Here is a 13941-nt window from a genome sequence, read left to right as displayed (position 1 = left end):
CAGTGCCTATGTGGATATATTTGATGCTTGAATTCAGCTTCTTCAGGACGAAACAAAGCAAGCCACTTCCAGAATGACAGAGAATAATTTATGGATATCCTTATTTCTAGAACTGATGTAGTTCATAGAAAAAAGTGTCACATTTACTTTGCCAGCCACCACAAAGGATGCTGTACAGTACATACTTGCACAGATGAAAATGCCATGCTGACCATGGCACATGACAGAACTATCACAGTCACCAAAAGAGTCCAAATGATTCTATCTTCTCTCCACTACACATTCACTGCAGCTGCCAGAATTGAGCTTGGACTGAAAGATGAAATCTCAGAAAACAAAAAAGCGGCAACTTCAAAAAAAGTTAACAGGAAACAACACATTTGAGCACATCTAATTTTTCTCCTTACCTATTTAATCTCTCTGTCTCCACTTCAAACTCTCGGATTTTACTTTCAGAGATAGCAGATCCATGTGAATAAAGAGTCTGGAAGATTTCCTGGATGTTTGAGCAGTCTTGAAGGGAATGTGCCAAATGTTCAGCCACAGTACTAGACACCTGCACAGAGTAGTGAACAGACCATTGTGAACAGATAGCGACTGGATTCCTCTTACAGGCTGTCTGAATTGAGGACGGAGTTTTCCTTACTCACTTTAAGACAGTCATTTTTCTGTTTTTACTGTGAATTTTATATTCAGTGGCACACTTACAAATTCTACTTTAAGAAGATATTTTGATTTAAAATTCTACCAATAAAGGGTGAACAGCATTTCATCATATATAAAAAAGCCTAAGCCACAAGGTATTTACTTCCTTGAAAGCTCAGCAAAACATCTGGACAGCATAATTCAGTGAAACAAATGCTAACACACAGTAAGAACAGCACTGTGGATTTACAGTGGCATTACAAAGCAAAACACAGTTCTCAGTTGATTTGGAATTAGTGGATGCAACCAATCTTTTCTTGAGGAGTAATATATTCGATTGACACCAAAATCCATTGTCTTACAGTCACTCAGGGAATGATTTCTAGCAAAGTAAAAGAAAATGAGATAATAAATGAGCTGAAATTCCCTCTGATGAATTTTTTTTTTCTCTTATTAACTTTTAAAGGTGTATTTTTTTTTTTTTCCAATTAGCTCAGGTTTAAATTTAGAGAGAAAACAATGCTGCTTTAAATAAAACACAAGTCATCCTCAGAAGGCAACGTGCATGCACATAATCGTTAGTCCTTACCCCTATGCTGCTGATTTCTGATCCTAAGACAGGTCTGTCAGATGATGAAGACTCTGATCTCGTCTTCGACAACTTTACTCTTTCAGCAATCTAGAAGTCAGAATGCTGTATAACTTACAAAGGACCCATGAAGATTATATGAAATGCATTTGTTCACTAGCTATATTTACAAACCTGAAATAAGCTACCATAAGGCTGACCCCCACGTTGTAAATGAGAAAATTACAACTGAACACTTCAATACTCTTTGCTGCTCAAATTCCCACACCTACTTAGGGCCTTGGAAAACTCTGGGGATTCCAGATATTTCCCAGTTAATGATATCCATGCACAGTGGCTGTGCAAAATGAAGTCTGCTTCACCTAGATAATAATAAGCACTACTGTAATCTGCAGTAGCTCACCTTGGCAATGGGAATGTCATTGCTACTACTGCTTGTGCTCAGCTCTCCTGTGCTGGGGTTAATGGGTCGATTTGCAGAAGTGAGACGACTCGGGCTGGATGGGCCTGTTGCCTGCACACTTTGCAAACGAGTTTGCAGTTCCCGAACCTACAATAAAACACAACAATAACTGGTCTTCCACTTTTAAATATTAAACAGTTCAAAGACTTTCTCATTGTCCAGGCAATGCTGGCAGTTTCTGGCTGGAGATCAGACATTGTGTTTTGTCCTGTGGTGGCTACAGGCCTTTCATGTGGGGAGAAGACGCACAAAGGATGTTTTAAAATTCCATTAGGTTTTTAAACGATCTGTTGAGAACGTTTGCAAACATAATCGTGTAATTATGTTTCAGCTTGTTTCCTACAAGCCCTTCAGTGCAGCAGTACTACCTGTATAGAAATTATCCTCTCTGGGGGTGAAGTTAATGCTCTAACGTTAGATTGTGATACCTAAACAAAAAACAAAGATCCTGCTGTTAGTGGAAAACTCCAGTGCTAGAAGAAGCTCTTGACATAAAAATATTACATATTAAGATGACTATCATTTTTCAAAGATCAACAAATTCAGATGTTAATCATGCTTTCAAAACCATTATTATGTGGAACTACCAAATAATAAGTACTGTACGGAAGTCCTCTACAAAACACTGCACAGCCCTCACAGCACATCAGATATTTGTACAACTGACATCAGAAGAGCTTCAGAACCTGAAGGGGGAGGAAAAAAGACATGCAAGAGCCAAGCTGTATTGCTAAGCAAAAGGTTATAGTGCTCACTTTGTAATAATCTTAACAAGGAATAAATGCTTTGCTTTACAACAATTATGACACAAAGTAAAGTGACAGAACTGATTTTTCCTACAGAACAAGCATCCTGGTTAAAAACAAAGAGTGGCAAATAGAGAAGGGAGTGGAAATCACATGGAGAGGAAGGCTCCCTGAATGTGGAATGTCTACTTTAACACACAGGTTTCTGCATGGATTATACAAAAACTTCTCACAACAGAACTTGTGAAATTTCACCATAAGTCTAGTAATTAAGAAGAGCTCAGTGAACTTGACAACTTCCTGAAGCATGAAATGCAACTTTGATACCTATTCTATAAGGTGTGATTTTCAAATAAATGTAACATCTTACACCAACACTAACATCTGATTAAGCAAGCTGAAATTCCATAGCCAGAAAATATAAAAAAAAAATGAGTCACAAGCCTGCTTCAGCTTTAGGCTTACCAAATGCACTAATTAACCTCTGTTTGAAGGAGTGGCATTCAGCATGTACTCAGCACAACATGCACAGATCCCTTCAAGCTACTGCACAGAGGAAAATGTTCAAGCTAGAACTCTTCCCAGTCAAAAAAAGCAGCATCTTATGTCTCCTATAATCCCCTGCAGTCTGCTTCTATGCCCCTGAGGAGTTCACCTGCCCCTGCCTCAGATGCCACAAACTGAAGGTCAGGTTGTCTGAGGAGTTGCTGTCAGAACAACAGAATTTTTAGGTAAGTGCAAATCACAAGGAGGTAAGGAAAAGAACATTCTTTACATAGCAGTGTAGAACAATTGCATATTACTAATAACAGGCTACATAAAGGCTAACTGTACTCATAACCTCCCTGTTCAGTCATAGAGGAATGCACAATGTGAATTACACAACATGAACAAAAATAGCTCCTTTGATCTCTCTGTTGAAAAGGGCAAAGTATGCAACACCTTAAAGGAAAGTTCCAATGTTTCAAGGAGCTTTGTTGGACAATGAACATGAGTATTTGCCTCACAATTATACATCTTAAATGTAACTGCTGTAATGAGAGTTAAATGAGAAGAGTATATGAAATGCACATACAAAGCATATATCATCTTAATATTTGTAGCTGAGGCTTCCATGTGTAATATAATACATGTACAACTTCAACGTGGGTACAGCTGCACTAATACAAATCTTATGGACAGGAGTGCTGCACTAATGCAAACCAATTACTTTAGCCCACTGATATGCTTAAAACTAAAACAAATCTCGTGGTTATGTTTATACTTGCAGATGAGGTATGCCAGTACAGACAGGATTTGCACTGTTTGGCATTAGCATTGAAGAGAAAGAGGCAATCCCAAAACTTAATTAAAACAAAATCACATGTACTACTATTCCTTTAACTTATGCTATTCCAAAGTAAGATCTCTGCCACACTGTCCAACTTAGAAAATGCTAAAATATTTACTTATGCCCAAAAGCTAGTATTGGAAGATTTAACTCCAAAATAATATTCTAAATATTCTAATGGCAACCAGGAAGTAAAGTGTTAAAGTTGCTTAAAATGCTATGTAACTGTGTACTCCAAAATTCAAACTATCTTATATATTGTCGACTCAAATGCAAATAGTTTTCCTAAATTTTATCTTTTATTACCGAGTAATTATTATCCACAATTAAATAGGCGATTATTCTTACAGATCTGTAAAACAAGATTCATAACAGTAGAAGAAGACAGCTAAGACTACAGCCAGGCAAAGCTTTGCTCACAAGAGCGTTTATAGAAGAAAACACAGAGCAGGGTGCATTTATCAATCTATGCAAGTCACTGCTTTAATACCATATCAAAAACGACGACACAATTTTAAAAGGCGTGAAAAGCTGTCTGCCTTCTTGATGTATTTACTGATTCAGGCCATCATATGAGAAATTACATGCTGAATTAATTGCTACAAATAACTACACTAATTTTAGCAACACTGAGTACTAGATAATAATTCTGTGTAGAATAACAGTACAGGTTTGTCTTATCTGCAAAATCGCTAGTCTCACAATCCACACATTAATAGAATCAGGATCTCATGATGGGGTGATCCACTCACCCGACTACCCAGAAGTAGCTCAGGTAACAATTTTTGGACACCAAAATCTTACCCATAAATACAGCAGTATATACCAACTTCTCAGAATGTACTTTGCCACACTAGTAATAATTCTATACGGAAATTAAATGAAGACCAAAGAACAGGAACCAAGGGGAAAAAAAAAAGGAGTTCAAAAGAAGCAGTGTCTTTTCTGGATTGGTGAATGCATGTAAGGAGTAGCTGAAACAGCATGACTAAAAATTGTCTCATCGCCACATCTTCCATCTTCAAACTTGTCACCATTACAATATAAAGTATTCTGAAGATTACTTCAGTAGATAGGAGGTAACTACAATACTGCATGTAAGACACAGTAAACATTGGGAAATGGGTGAGAGAGAAACAGGAGATCTCACAGAAAATGAGTGACGAAGTTGGAAAAATCCAATGAACGTTTTATGGATTGGTTCAGCCCCTTTCCGTGAGAAATGGGGTAGGGTGTCCACAGACCCACACCCAGGAAAGGTGAAAGGGAAAAAGCAGGGAGATGGCCCTAAAAACGACACAGCAGCAACAATCTAAGGAGGAGAGCTAATCAACTAAATAAAATATTGGAATGCAGGATAACACAATATAATACAATATAATTGGAATTGAAGTTGATAAATCAAATAAAATAAGAGACAAAGTGTACAAAAACCAAAGGCCTGACTCTAATGCTGAAGGTGAGATGGCTAGGGAGCACACACTGTCGGGATGAGCAGAAAGGGAAAAAGAGGCATCTTGTGATCTGTAAACAGTTTTGTCTTTCTGAACAGAAATGCAAAGTCCCCTGGGTTATGTAGTTCTTCTTCCAGATACCCAGAAATATTTGCAGTCCATGGAACTTGAGCATTAAGCCTTCATCTCCCAGTGCATAACATGATGGTTATGATGTGGAATACTGATAAGAAAGATCATGAAACCATGATAGAATGAAGATACGTTTAGAAAAAAAAACAAACCAAACCAAACCCAAACAAAACAATCAAAACAGTCCCAGTAAAAGCTAGAAATTTTGGATTTGTAAGCTGGGGAGGAATAATGTGGAAGGACTTAAAAAAAAAAAAAAAAAAAAAAAGATATCTTAGACCTTTGCATCATGTTCATTATGTTTAGTTAAAAGATAGGAACATCAAGAGAATATCTAAATTACCACAAAGCCCTCGAACTCCAATTTGAAATGGAAGTTGGCAGACATGCAGATTGTATTATATGATCAGAAGAAATAAGGCTGAGGAGCAGCCAGAGGCAGAAAGTACAAATCGAAGACAATACTTGTAAAAACCACAACTGGGAGGAGGGAAAGGAAGATACTCCAGTAGTCGGAAGAAGTCCAGAGCATTACAAAAGTAAGGACACCGCAGCAGAAGGGGCATTGAGGCACAAGGCAAGAGTCATTAAACTTCAGAGAAACTGATAGTTACCAAGGTAAGTCAAAACATACATTTTCTGAAGTAACTGATATGAACTCACATAACTTCAAAATTTTATGTACTACTTTTTTGTGTTTAGCTGCAATTGTTGTTTTTTTAAAAATTTTATTTGAATGCTGAGAATTGGAATAGGAAATAAGGGAAAAAACAAAATTTATTGTGAGTGCCCTGTAAACTAAAAAAAAAGAGAGCAAAGAAAGGATAAAAAAGGGGCTGATGTGCTACAGAAACATTGGACTTAGAAAAGACTTTATACGTGATTAAGAAGCAACGGGACTTGTTTGCAGAAAAGAATATTACATAAGAACATGCTTGTTGTCTATAATCATGACTCTAAGAATCTTATTTCTACTCTTTGTATTTTACACATGCATACTCATCATGATTTCTTAACATACTGTAAGTAAAAAGCACAGATACAAACTGTCTGTTCTTACTGATTTCCATATTCAAAGGACACCTACTGCTTCTGATGTTAAACAAAATAAGGGGTATGCATGAGATTCTTTTCATTCTATCTTACTTGTGACCTGCCTCTTTCACCATTCAGTATCCTTGAACCCCTTCCATAAATACATAGGATTTTTTTTTCAGCATTTTGATATCATTTCCATTTTTTTTACTGTTATTAATAGGGAGAAGATAAAGTACAACAAAGTACTGGAAGTTAACATCTCTCTCACTTTTCATTTTATTCATGCGTACTACAGATTTGTGGAGGAGAATCATGAGTATCAGGACCAAGAAGTCTGATTTGCTACAGTTCTGCTTTTGTGGTCTCGAATTGCCATCAGCTTACACCATAACATATGTATTTCCGAGTACTTCTCAGGCAATCTCCTCAATGAATTCTCTGGAGCTGAACCAGCTCTATCTGTCGTCATCAGCTAAGGTACATTCTGTAAATGCCCTGCCTCCTATAAAAAGGGATGAACTTACAAAGAACTGTGAAAGAATTTAACTGTCACCGGAATCTTGATTCCTCAGTGAGGACTGAAAATAAATCCACAATCTGAAAAATTTCTTTGAACAGAGAAAAAGAACAACACACAGACATACATCTATGCGAGGTGTGCTATCAAGGTTTATACATCAGGGCTTTTTAAGCAGCAGAACAAGTTGCAGTGCTCTGGCTTAGATGTTACCAGTCGTCTACAGCCTTTAACACTTTTCTGATAGGAGTACCTCATACAGTGCTTCTTGCTGACCAAGGATTCAGCTTCTTGCTGTAAAGGATGCAAAGCAAAAAAAAAACTAAGGATGCGACACTGGATGTGAAGACAGGCTTCTCTGATAGCTCTGAGCATTCTGATCAAGGCATGCATACAGCTGGAAACAAACTTAAGTGAGGGAAGTCAGCTTATCTCAGGCTTTTCCTCATTTAATTTTAGATTAACCACTAAGTATTGTCATACAAACTTGGAAAAAGAAGCAAAACTCTAGTTTCTTAATAACAGAGATATTCCTATGTAAACCAATAACGTGCATCTGAATAAGGTGCAGATCTGAAAACAGGTTTTGGCTACTACTGAATGTTTCTGCAAACCAAGAGACAAGGAAGGTGACAGAATTGCTCAAGGATCACCTTATGCTGTGTAAGATTATAACCATCTCTGAGTGCCCATAACATATCAGCTTTGTTAATGTGTGGGATAGTACATTCAAACTACTGTTTTCAACTTCACTCTAGGTTATATTTTCATTACGGTCTTAAGTTAAAGACAGCTAAAATATTAGGTCTGCACTTTCTGGTTAGTTTGAAGCAAATGCATTAAAGAAATCATCACAACTGAAAGCATTTGATTAACTGCACTAGTTTTTTTGTTTGTTTTTCCATCAAAAACTCTCATCTTTTATTCTACAGTCATGATGAAGGTTATATGCTATATATTGCACATCACTGCACATCTGACTCACATGGTAAATACAAGAGGTTCTGAGAACACAAATACTAATTCTACTGTTGTTTAAGCCTGCTATTATACATAGCAGTTTTAAATTGCAGTGCCCTGATTCCAATTTTAAGTTAATACTATTCCCATGAGCTCGTACAGAAGATCCCCTGCATTTCATTTTATCATTACTCTGAATTCAGTAATATAAACATACGTTGCAGTAAGCAGTTTTCAGGGCTCTGACTAGCCCAGACTTACACAAATTTTATGTTTACTATGGCAATATCACACAGAGATAACATAAAATTCAGTGTAACAAAATTAGCTACAGCGCAGGCACCCTACAGAAATACAGATTGCCTCATTTACTAAAGACCATGAGAAAAAAACTCTTCATGTATGTTGTTTCATAGCTACTGCTCTAGAAAGCATCACAATCTGTTAACTGAGCACATTAAACATCTAATTAAATTAAATCTCCAGCAAGCCTGAGAAAAATGTATTGAAAGCACTCTGCCTGATTACAGACATTGGTCTAAAGTAACAGACCTATTGATCTGGTCAACTTCAGCTTACTCGCTTAAATTTAATTTGAGAACAATAACTAAATTTTTGTTGGATCTCCTTCTCTGCTCTCCAGGGAAATAATCTGGAGTGACTCTGAGTTCAGCTGGCATACAGAAAATATCTAGCAGGTCAAACAAAATATTTGCTGTTGCAACTATGGACACAAAGTTACACAGCGCTGCTGATGAAGTCATAAGCCATTAACACACCTCCCCAGTGGCGGCAATAAACCATTTGTTCTGCAAGTTCAGGGTGACATTAAAAAAACGTATTTCAGTGAAGTCAATGAAAGATGCAAACCAAATGAAAATAACTGAAAAAACCTGCCAGCTGTGCGTGAACATGGTTTGCCATATTTTATGTACCAACCCAGCATTAATTCTTTATCTACCACAAAGTTAGGGCAAGACACCTATCCCATTTGTGTAAGAAGAACTTCCTTAGTTTAAAAAAAAAAAAACAAAAAAAAACACTTAAACTGAACTGGCTTGTCATACAGCAGAGACAGCTCAGAATCCTTACAGAGCATCTCAAGAGTCACCATCTCCACACACAACAGACTGAATGCAGTTCCAGTCAATAGTGATGCCCTGCTGCTACCATTTGACAGCTGTGCCAGCTGCTTACACCACACAGGCTGGAGTTCTCAAATCTTATATCCACTAGAGATGCTTCTGTAGCGACACACATTACTGACAGATGCAGCATCCACACTAACAGTTCAAAGAGACAGATCAACAACTATCAGATCAACATTAACACTCTGCCCTTCCATTCCTAGGCCCTATGGAAATAGTGCATAAATTTCATAATATAGCTAATACTCATGTATCTCCACAAATACTTGGGACTTCCAATACAGGACAACAATTTCAAGCATCATTCACATTCAAAGAATTAGATTTTCTCATCACCTAACCCAGCCCTCTGCTCTACTGGCAACCAGACAAAACACCACAGTTTTACACAAATAATTAAACTACCACAAGAATTAAAGCTGCTACATTAAAAGCAGGCTATTTGCTTTTCTTTGGACACAATCCCAATAGCCTCATTCTAATCAGTATCTACACAGTTGTATCTTTTATCACACAAACATATCTTCAGTATTTTAAGCTGTGTTTTCAAAGTAGTCTCTATCCTTACTCATTACTCTTTTCAGAACCACAGCTCTCTTGTGTTAGACACCTCATAGACTAATTTCTACTTAATTAGCCTAATGCAGTTATAAATAGTCTATATTAATATTTTCTTGCTCCAGTTTTGTCCGTGAGTTCGAATAGCAGTTAGCTCCCATTCTTACTTGCTTTATCTAGCACTCAGGAGAAATGAAACACAGATTTTGCTTTGCCAGGTTAAACAAGACAGCCTCTTTCAGTCACTTCTCCAAGCAATCTCTTACTTTTAATATCCTCTTCTACATTTTTTTGGACAGTTTAAGCTACATCTATTTATGCAAAGAAGATAAGAAATACACAAAATACTCCAGATGATATCTCACCACTTTTAACATAAAGCATAATAACCTTTCCAATCTCTACTGGAAAAATTTGACCCGGTACTTCACAACACAGCATTTGCTGCCATGCACAAATGTCTCACAGGATAATCCCACTTAGAACAAACAACAATTCTTCCCTTTGTTTTTCTTTTCTTTTTTTTTTTTTAACTGAAGAATTCCTGATTGTCATAAAAATTTTTCTAATCTGGCTTTTAAGCACATGAATTTACACTCCACGCTTCTCAAAATTCAATCAATTTTCTACTAATTCTATCCTCTGAAATGTGTATTTTTGCTCTGCATGATATCCCAATAGTGGTCTGCATCATCTGTAATCTCAGTACCTACATTTCTGTATGCAAGTTTAACAAGCGCAAACTTCTCTTCCTCATAAAAATCCTACAATAGTTTACCAAATGTGTAAATATTACTTTTATAACTAAAGAGGAGAGTACTATCTCTCTGTGAAAAGAAACGCCAAAAAATCAGGACTGAAACCAATTCATACTTCTGATATGTAACAGAAATACATTCTAGAAAACCTAAGTTGGAAATGGTCTTCTTTAATGTAATAGCAGATTGTTGCTCTTCCCTCATAATGCAGCATTTTTAGTGTTAAAAGACGTGAGAGGATTTTGTAAAGGTAATTTCAATCCTGGTACTTGAAAACTGGTGCAGCTTCATGCTGAAATGGTACAAAAACTACAGAACAGTTGTTTTGGAAACACTGTGCTTGCACAGTGAGTTGCTCTGCTGTCACTAAGTGAACAGTAACACTTTCAGTAATTTTAACAATGTACAGTGGTCTAAACAGCTACTCAAATTGAGCATAAACCTTGAACAAATTAATAACAAAATTATATGTTGCAGATTAAGATAACTTATTTTTAAAAGCAACAGGTACTGTGGTCATGTTGTCTATTTCTACTTTTTTGTAAACAAATTTCCAGCTTTCTTACTACAGACTTCACACAAAGCACAAAGCCATTATCTGACAATGCAGCACCATAAAATGTAGATGTGGAAACAGAACATAGCTGGGACTCTGCATTGTTCAGTTTAGAGAATTATTACCCAGAGACAGGAATCCTGTTCTTTCTCTTTTGCCTAATTACAAATTGAATTTCCATCAAAAACAAAGCAATATTTGTTGTTAACAGGAAAAAACATGCCTCACAGGAAAATCCACTAAATTAACATCTGCTTTCTGTATGGACAAGTTACATATCCTTCAGTGGAGATGAACATCAGAATTCCTGCTAACACACACTTTCTGACTTCAGGTCAGCTGCTTATCATATGAGCTTTTGTCAGTAATGCTGAATTTTGTCTTAGCTCTGTCATTTACACATATCAGCTTTAAAAACAGAAAACCCTAAAGCACATACAGGAAGATGTTCTTATGACAAAATTACTCAGGACGACTTAGTTTTCCCCTGAAACACAGATCAATCTATGCAGTGTGTGTGCAGACAGTTCTAAGGCCTTACCCTTCTACGCAGTCTGTCCCTTTCTTCACGAACAGCATTCATAGTGGCCTTGGTCCTATTCAGCTCCTCCTCTTTGCTACAGAGCATGGCAGTGAGGCTCTCATTTTCTTCCCGCAAGCCAGCAAGTTCCTTTTCCCATCGAGATCTCTCTTCAGACAGATTTGGATAAAGGTCACGTCCTAGGACACCCTCAATCTCTTCTACTGTCTGAAAAAATATAGTCACCGTAAAAAAAGGAAGAAGTAAATTAATTGAATAAGATTAATGGTACAGAAGTGCGAAACAAGCAACTCCACAATTACGTGTACACACCCAAACCCACAACACCATCATTTGGCTTCTTTTGCTTGTTATGAGGGATGACCATTTTATTAAAATATTTCATGCTGATCCACAGTAAAGCAAAACAATGTTTTAAGTGCAAATTTGTTCTACTATTTTTGCAACACACAGAAGTGACAGCTGTCCTTGTAAATTCATCTAAAAAAATAATAAAAATTAAAAAATAAATAAATAAAAAAAGAAACAAATTAATGACTACCTACCATAGGGAAGCAACACACTTGTTGTATCCCTGCCTGGGGAGCACTCAGGAAGCAGCAGCTTGAACATGGGCTGCGGTGCACAGACATGGGGCCTTTCTTAACACTAGGCCAATCCCACAAAAAGGGTGAGAGAAAGAATAAAAAAAGAAAAGATTCTTGCCTCTCCACAACCCTGAGTACATTCTTCCCCACAGGGAACAGAGAAATAAATTAGAAGATTTTACAGCCCTTCTACTATCTAAAATGGCCATTTTTCTGTGGGACATAATTCATTCTAGTACTTCCACCCCAACCCCTCCCTTATTCAGAGCTACAACCTATAGGTTCCACTCAGCACAAAGTAGATGGAACATCTTCCACTGGCTGAAACTGAACCACATGCACACACTACTAGCAAAGGAACACTGCAGTGAATCAACAGCCCAACTGATCATTTAAGTCTTAAAATATGGTGCAACACCAAGTGTCAGATTTCTTCTAAGGAGCTCTTACGCTGCTATGCAACTAACAAACATATACTTTGCCTGTGTTAAATGTATTTACTTATCCAAGATGTTTGAGAAAAAAAAAGAAAAATCTTCCTCATAGGAGTTTGAATCTCTTTTAAATCAGTCTATGTTAATATGTTAGCGATAGGTATGGAATATAAATGACTGTACTACAGAACTACTAACAGAGAAGTTTCACTTCACTGGACTTCCCAAGAGAATGTTTTAGCCAAAGACTGAGCTTTCACGTTTAATTTGTAAGATTAGTTACTCATATACCAAGGTAAAAATAGTCTAGTTATTTTATATACAAAAATCAAATCCTTTTCACATAACAAAAATGACTAGAAGTTTACATTCTTAACCTGGGAGGGAATAAAAGGCTCAGTTACAGCACAGATGAAAAGGACAAGTCAAGTTGAAAACAAAAATTTTTTTTTTCTGCAAGAAATCTTCCCACTGTTTCCAGAAGAGGTACACTGTGGTACCAGTGACCATTATTACCAACAAATAACATTATTTGTTCTTATTAAAAAGTGGTTATTTATGGTTATCAATATATTAACTACTTTCTGGGCACAGCAAGGTACCTCAGTGGAATGAAAAAGGAAGTAAACTTTTCAACAACAAGTTGAAGATCAGACTACAAGCCTCCGTAGAAAAAGTAGGGTCAAGGTTTTTCCAATCAGATTCAGGCTATCCTTTTAAATTCCATTTCAACTCTCCTCCATAAAACCACAATGTATTTAGACTAATAAATATAAAACTCAACTGACAGAGTATCTGAACTGTAACCGCTTACATATTTGTTAGTAACTTTCATTTAACTTCTTAAAGAGCAGTGTGTTGCATTATCTCTGTAAGACAAAACAATTTACAATCTTCCCTTATATTACTTTAGACCTACATGTCTCAAGCAAACTTCATGAAGTGATAGCATTAGCACAGGTCTAGCAGTGATACTGAAGGCTCCCCTATAATCCTTCATGAAGCAGAGGGACACTTCTGCTTGCTCCTGTGCTCCCTCATTTTGATGCGACCAATATCCTTTTACTGATTAAATTATTGCCAGAATTCTATGGTTTGACAACCGACATGCTTCATCTTCCACATAAGTAAACCATGTATGTTGCACATGGATATATCTGCCCAAATATCATGCTGTTTATTTTTCTTCAAAGCAGTATAACAGATAAGCTTTAACAGGCATGCTGCTGCAAAAGAAATAAATTCAGGTGTAATTTAACAGATTGAATTAACAGACTGATTTCGCAGATTAAGTTAGATGCAATGCTCTGAGCACAGGGCAGAAAGTCGTACAGTAATTCTAGTGCTGTCTCTGACATAGGCAACGCTCTTTGCCTTGCTTTTCTTACAACATGTGTTCTGTGTTACAGGTATGCTAGCAAATAACGTCAGCAATATCAGGTTTAAAAGATGCAAAAAGCAGCACTTTTTCACAGGGTATATCTT

At 36.8% G+C, this 13941-nt stretch overlaps 1 protein-coding gene across 5 annotated transcripts in view; it reads right to left on the bottom strand.

Annotated features, from left to right (window-relative positions):
* MCC (MCC regulator of WNT signaling pathway) overlaps nucleotides 1-13941 on the bottom strand; it is a 198290-nt gene that overhangs the window by 36746 nt on the left and 147603 nt on the right. For 4 of the 5 annotated variants that reach the window (XM_042823101.1, XM_042823104.1, XM_042823103.1 and 1 more), the window contains 4 exons: nucleotides 11436-11642; nucleotides 1638-1784; nucleotides 1235-1324; nucleotides 408-556 (listed from right to left, as the gene is read on the bottom strand). In XM_042823101.1, coding sequence (XP_042679035.1) covers nucleotides 408-556; nucleotides 1235-1324; nucleotides 1638-1784; nucleotides 11436-11642 — 593 coding nt within the window. The remainder of the gene's footprint in view (nucleotides 1-407; nucleotides 557-1234; nucleotides 1325-1637; nucleotides 1785-11435; nucleotides 11643-13941) is intronic. The other variant, XM_042823102.1, reaches the window with a different exon arrangement.

The sequence above is a fragment of the Centrocercus urophasianus genome, unplaced genomic scaffold (assembly GCF_019232065.1).
Source record: "Centrocercus urophasianus isolate 14NV4802_14NV808 unplaced genomic scaffold, USGS_Curo_1.0 seq_21, whole genome shotgun sequence".
NCBI lineage: Eukaryota > Metazoa > Chordata > Aves > Galliformes > Phasianidae > Centrocercus > Centrocercus urophasianus.
The sequence above is the reverse complement of the archived record's forward strand: the minus strand, read 5'-3'. Positions and strand labels throughout refer to the sequence as shown.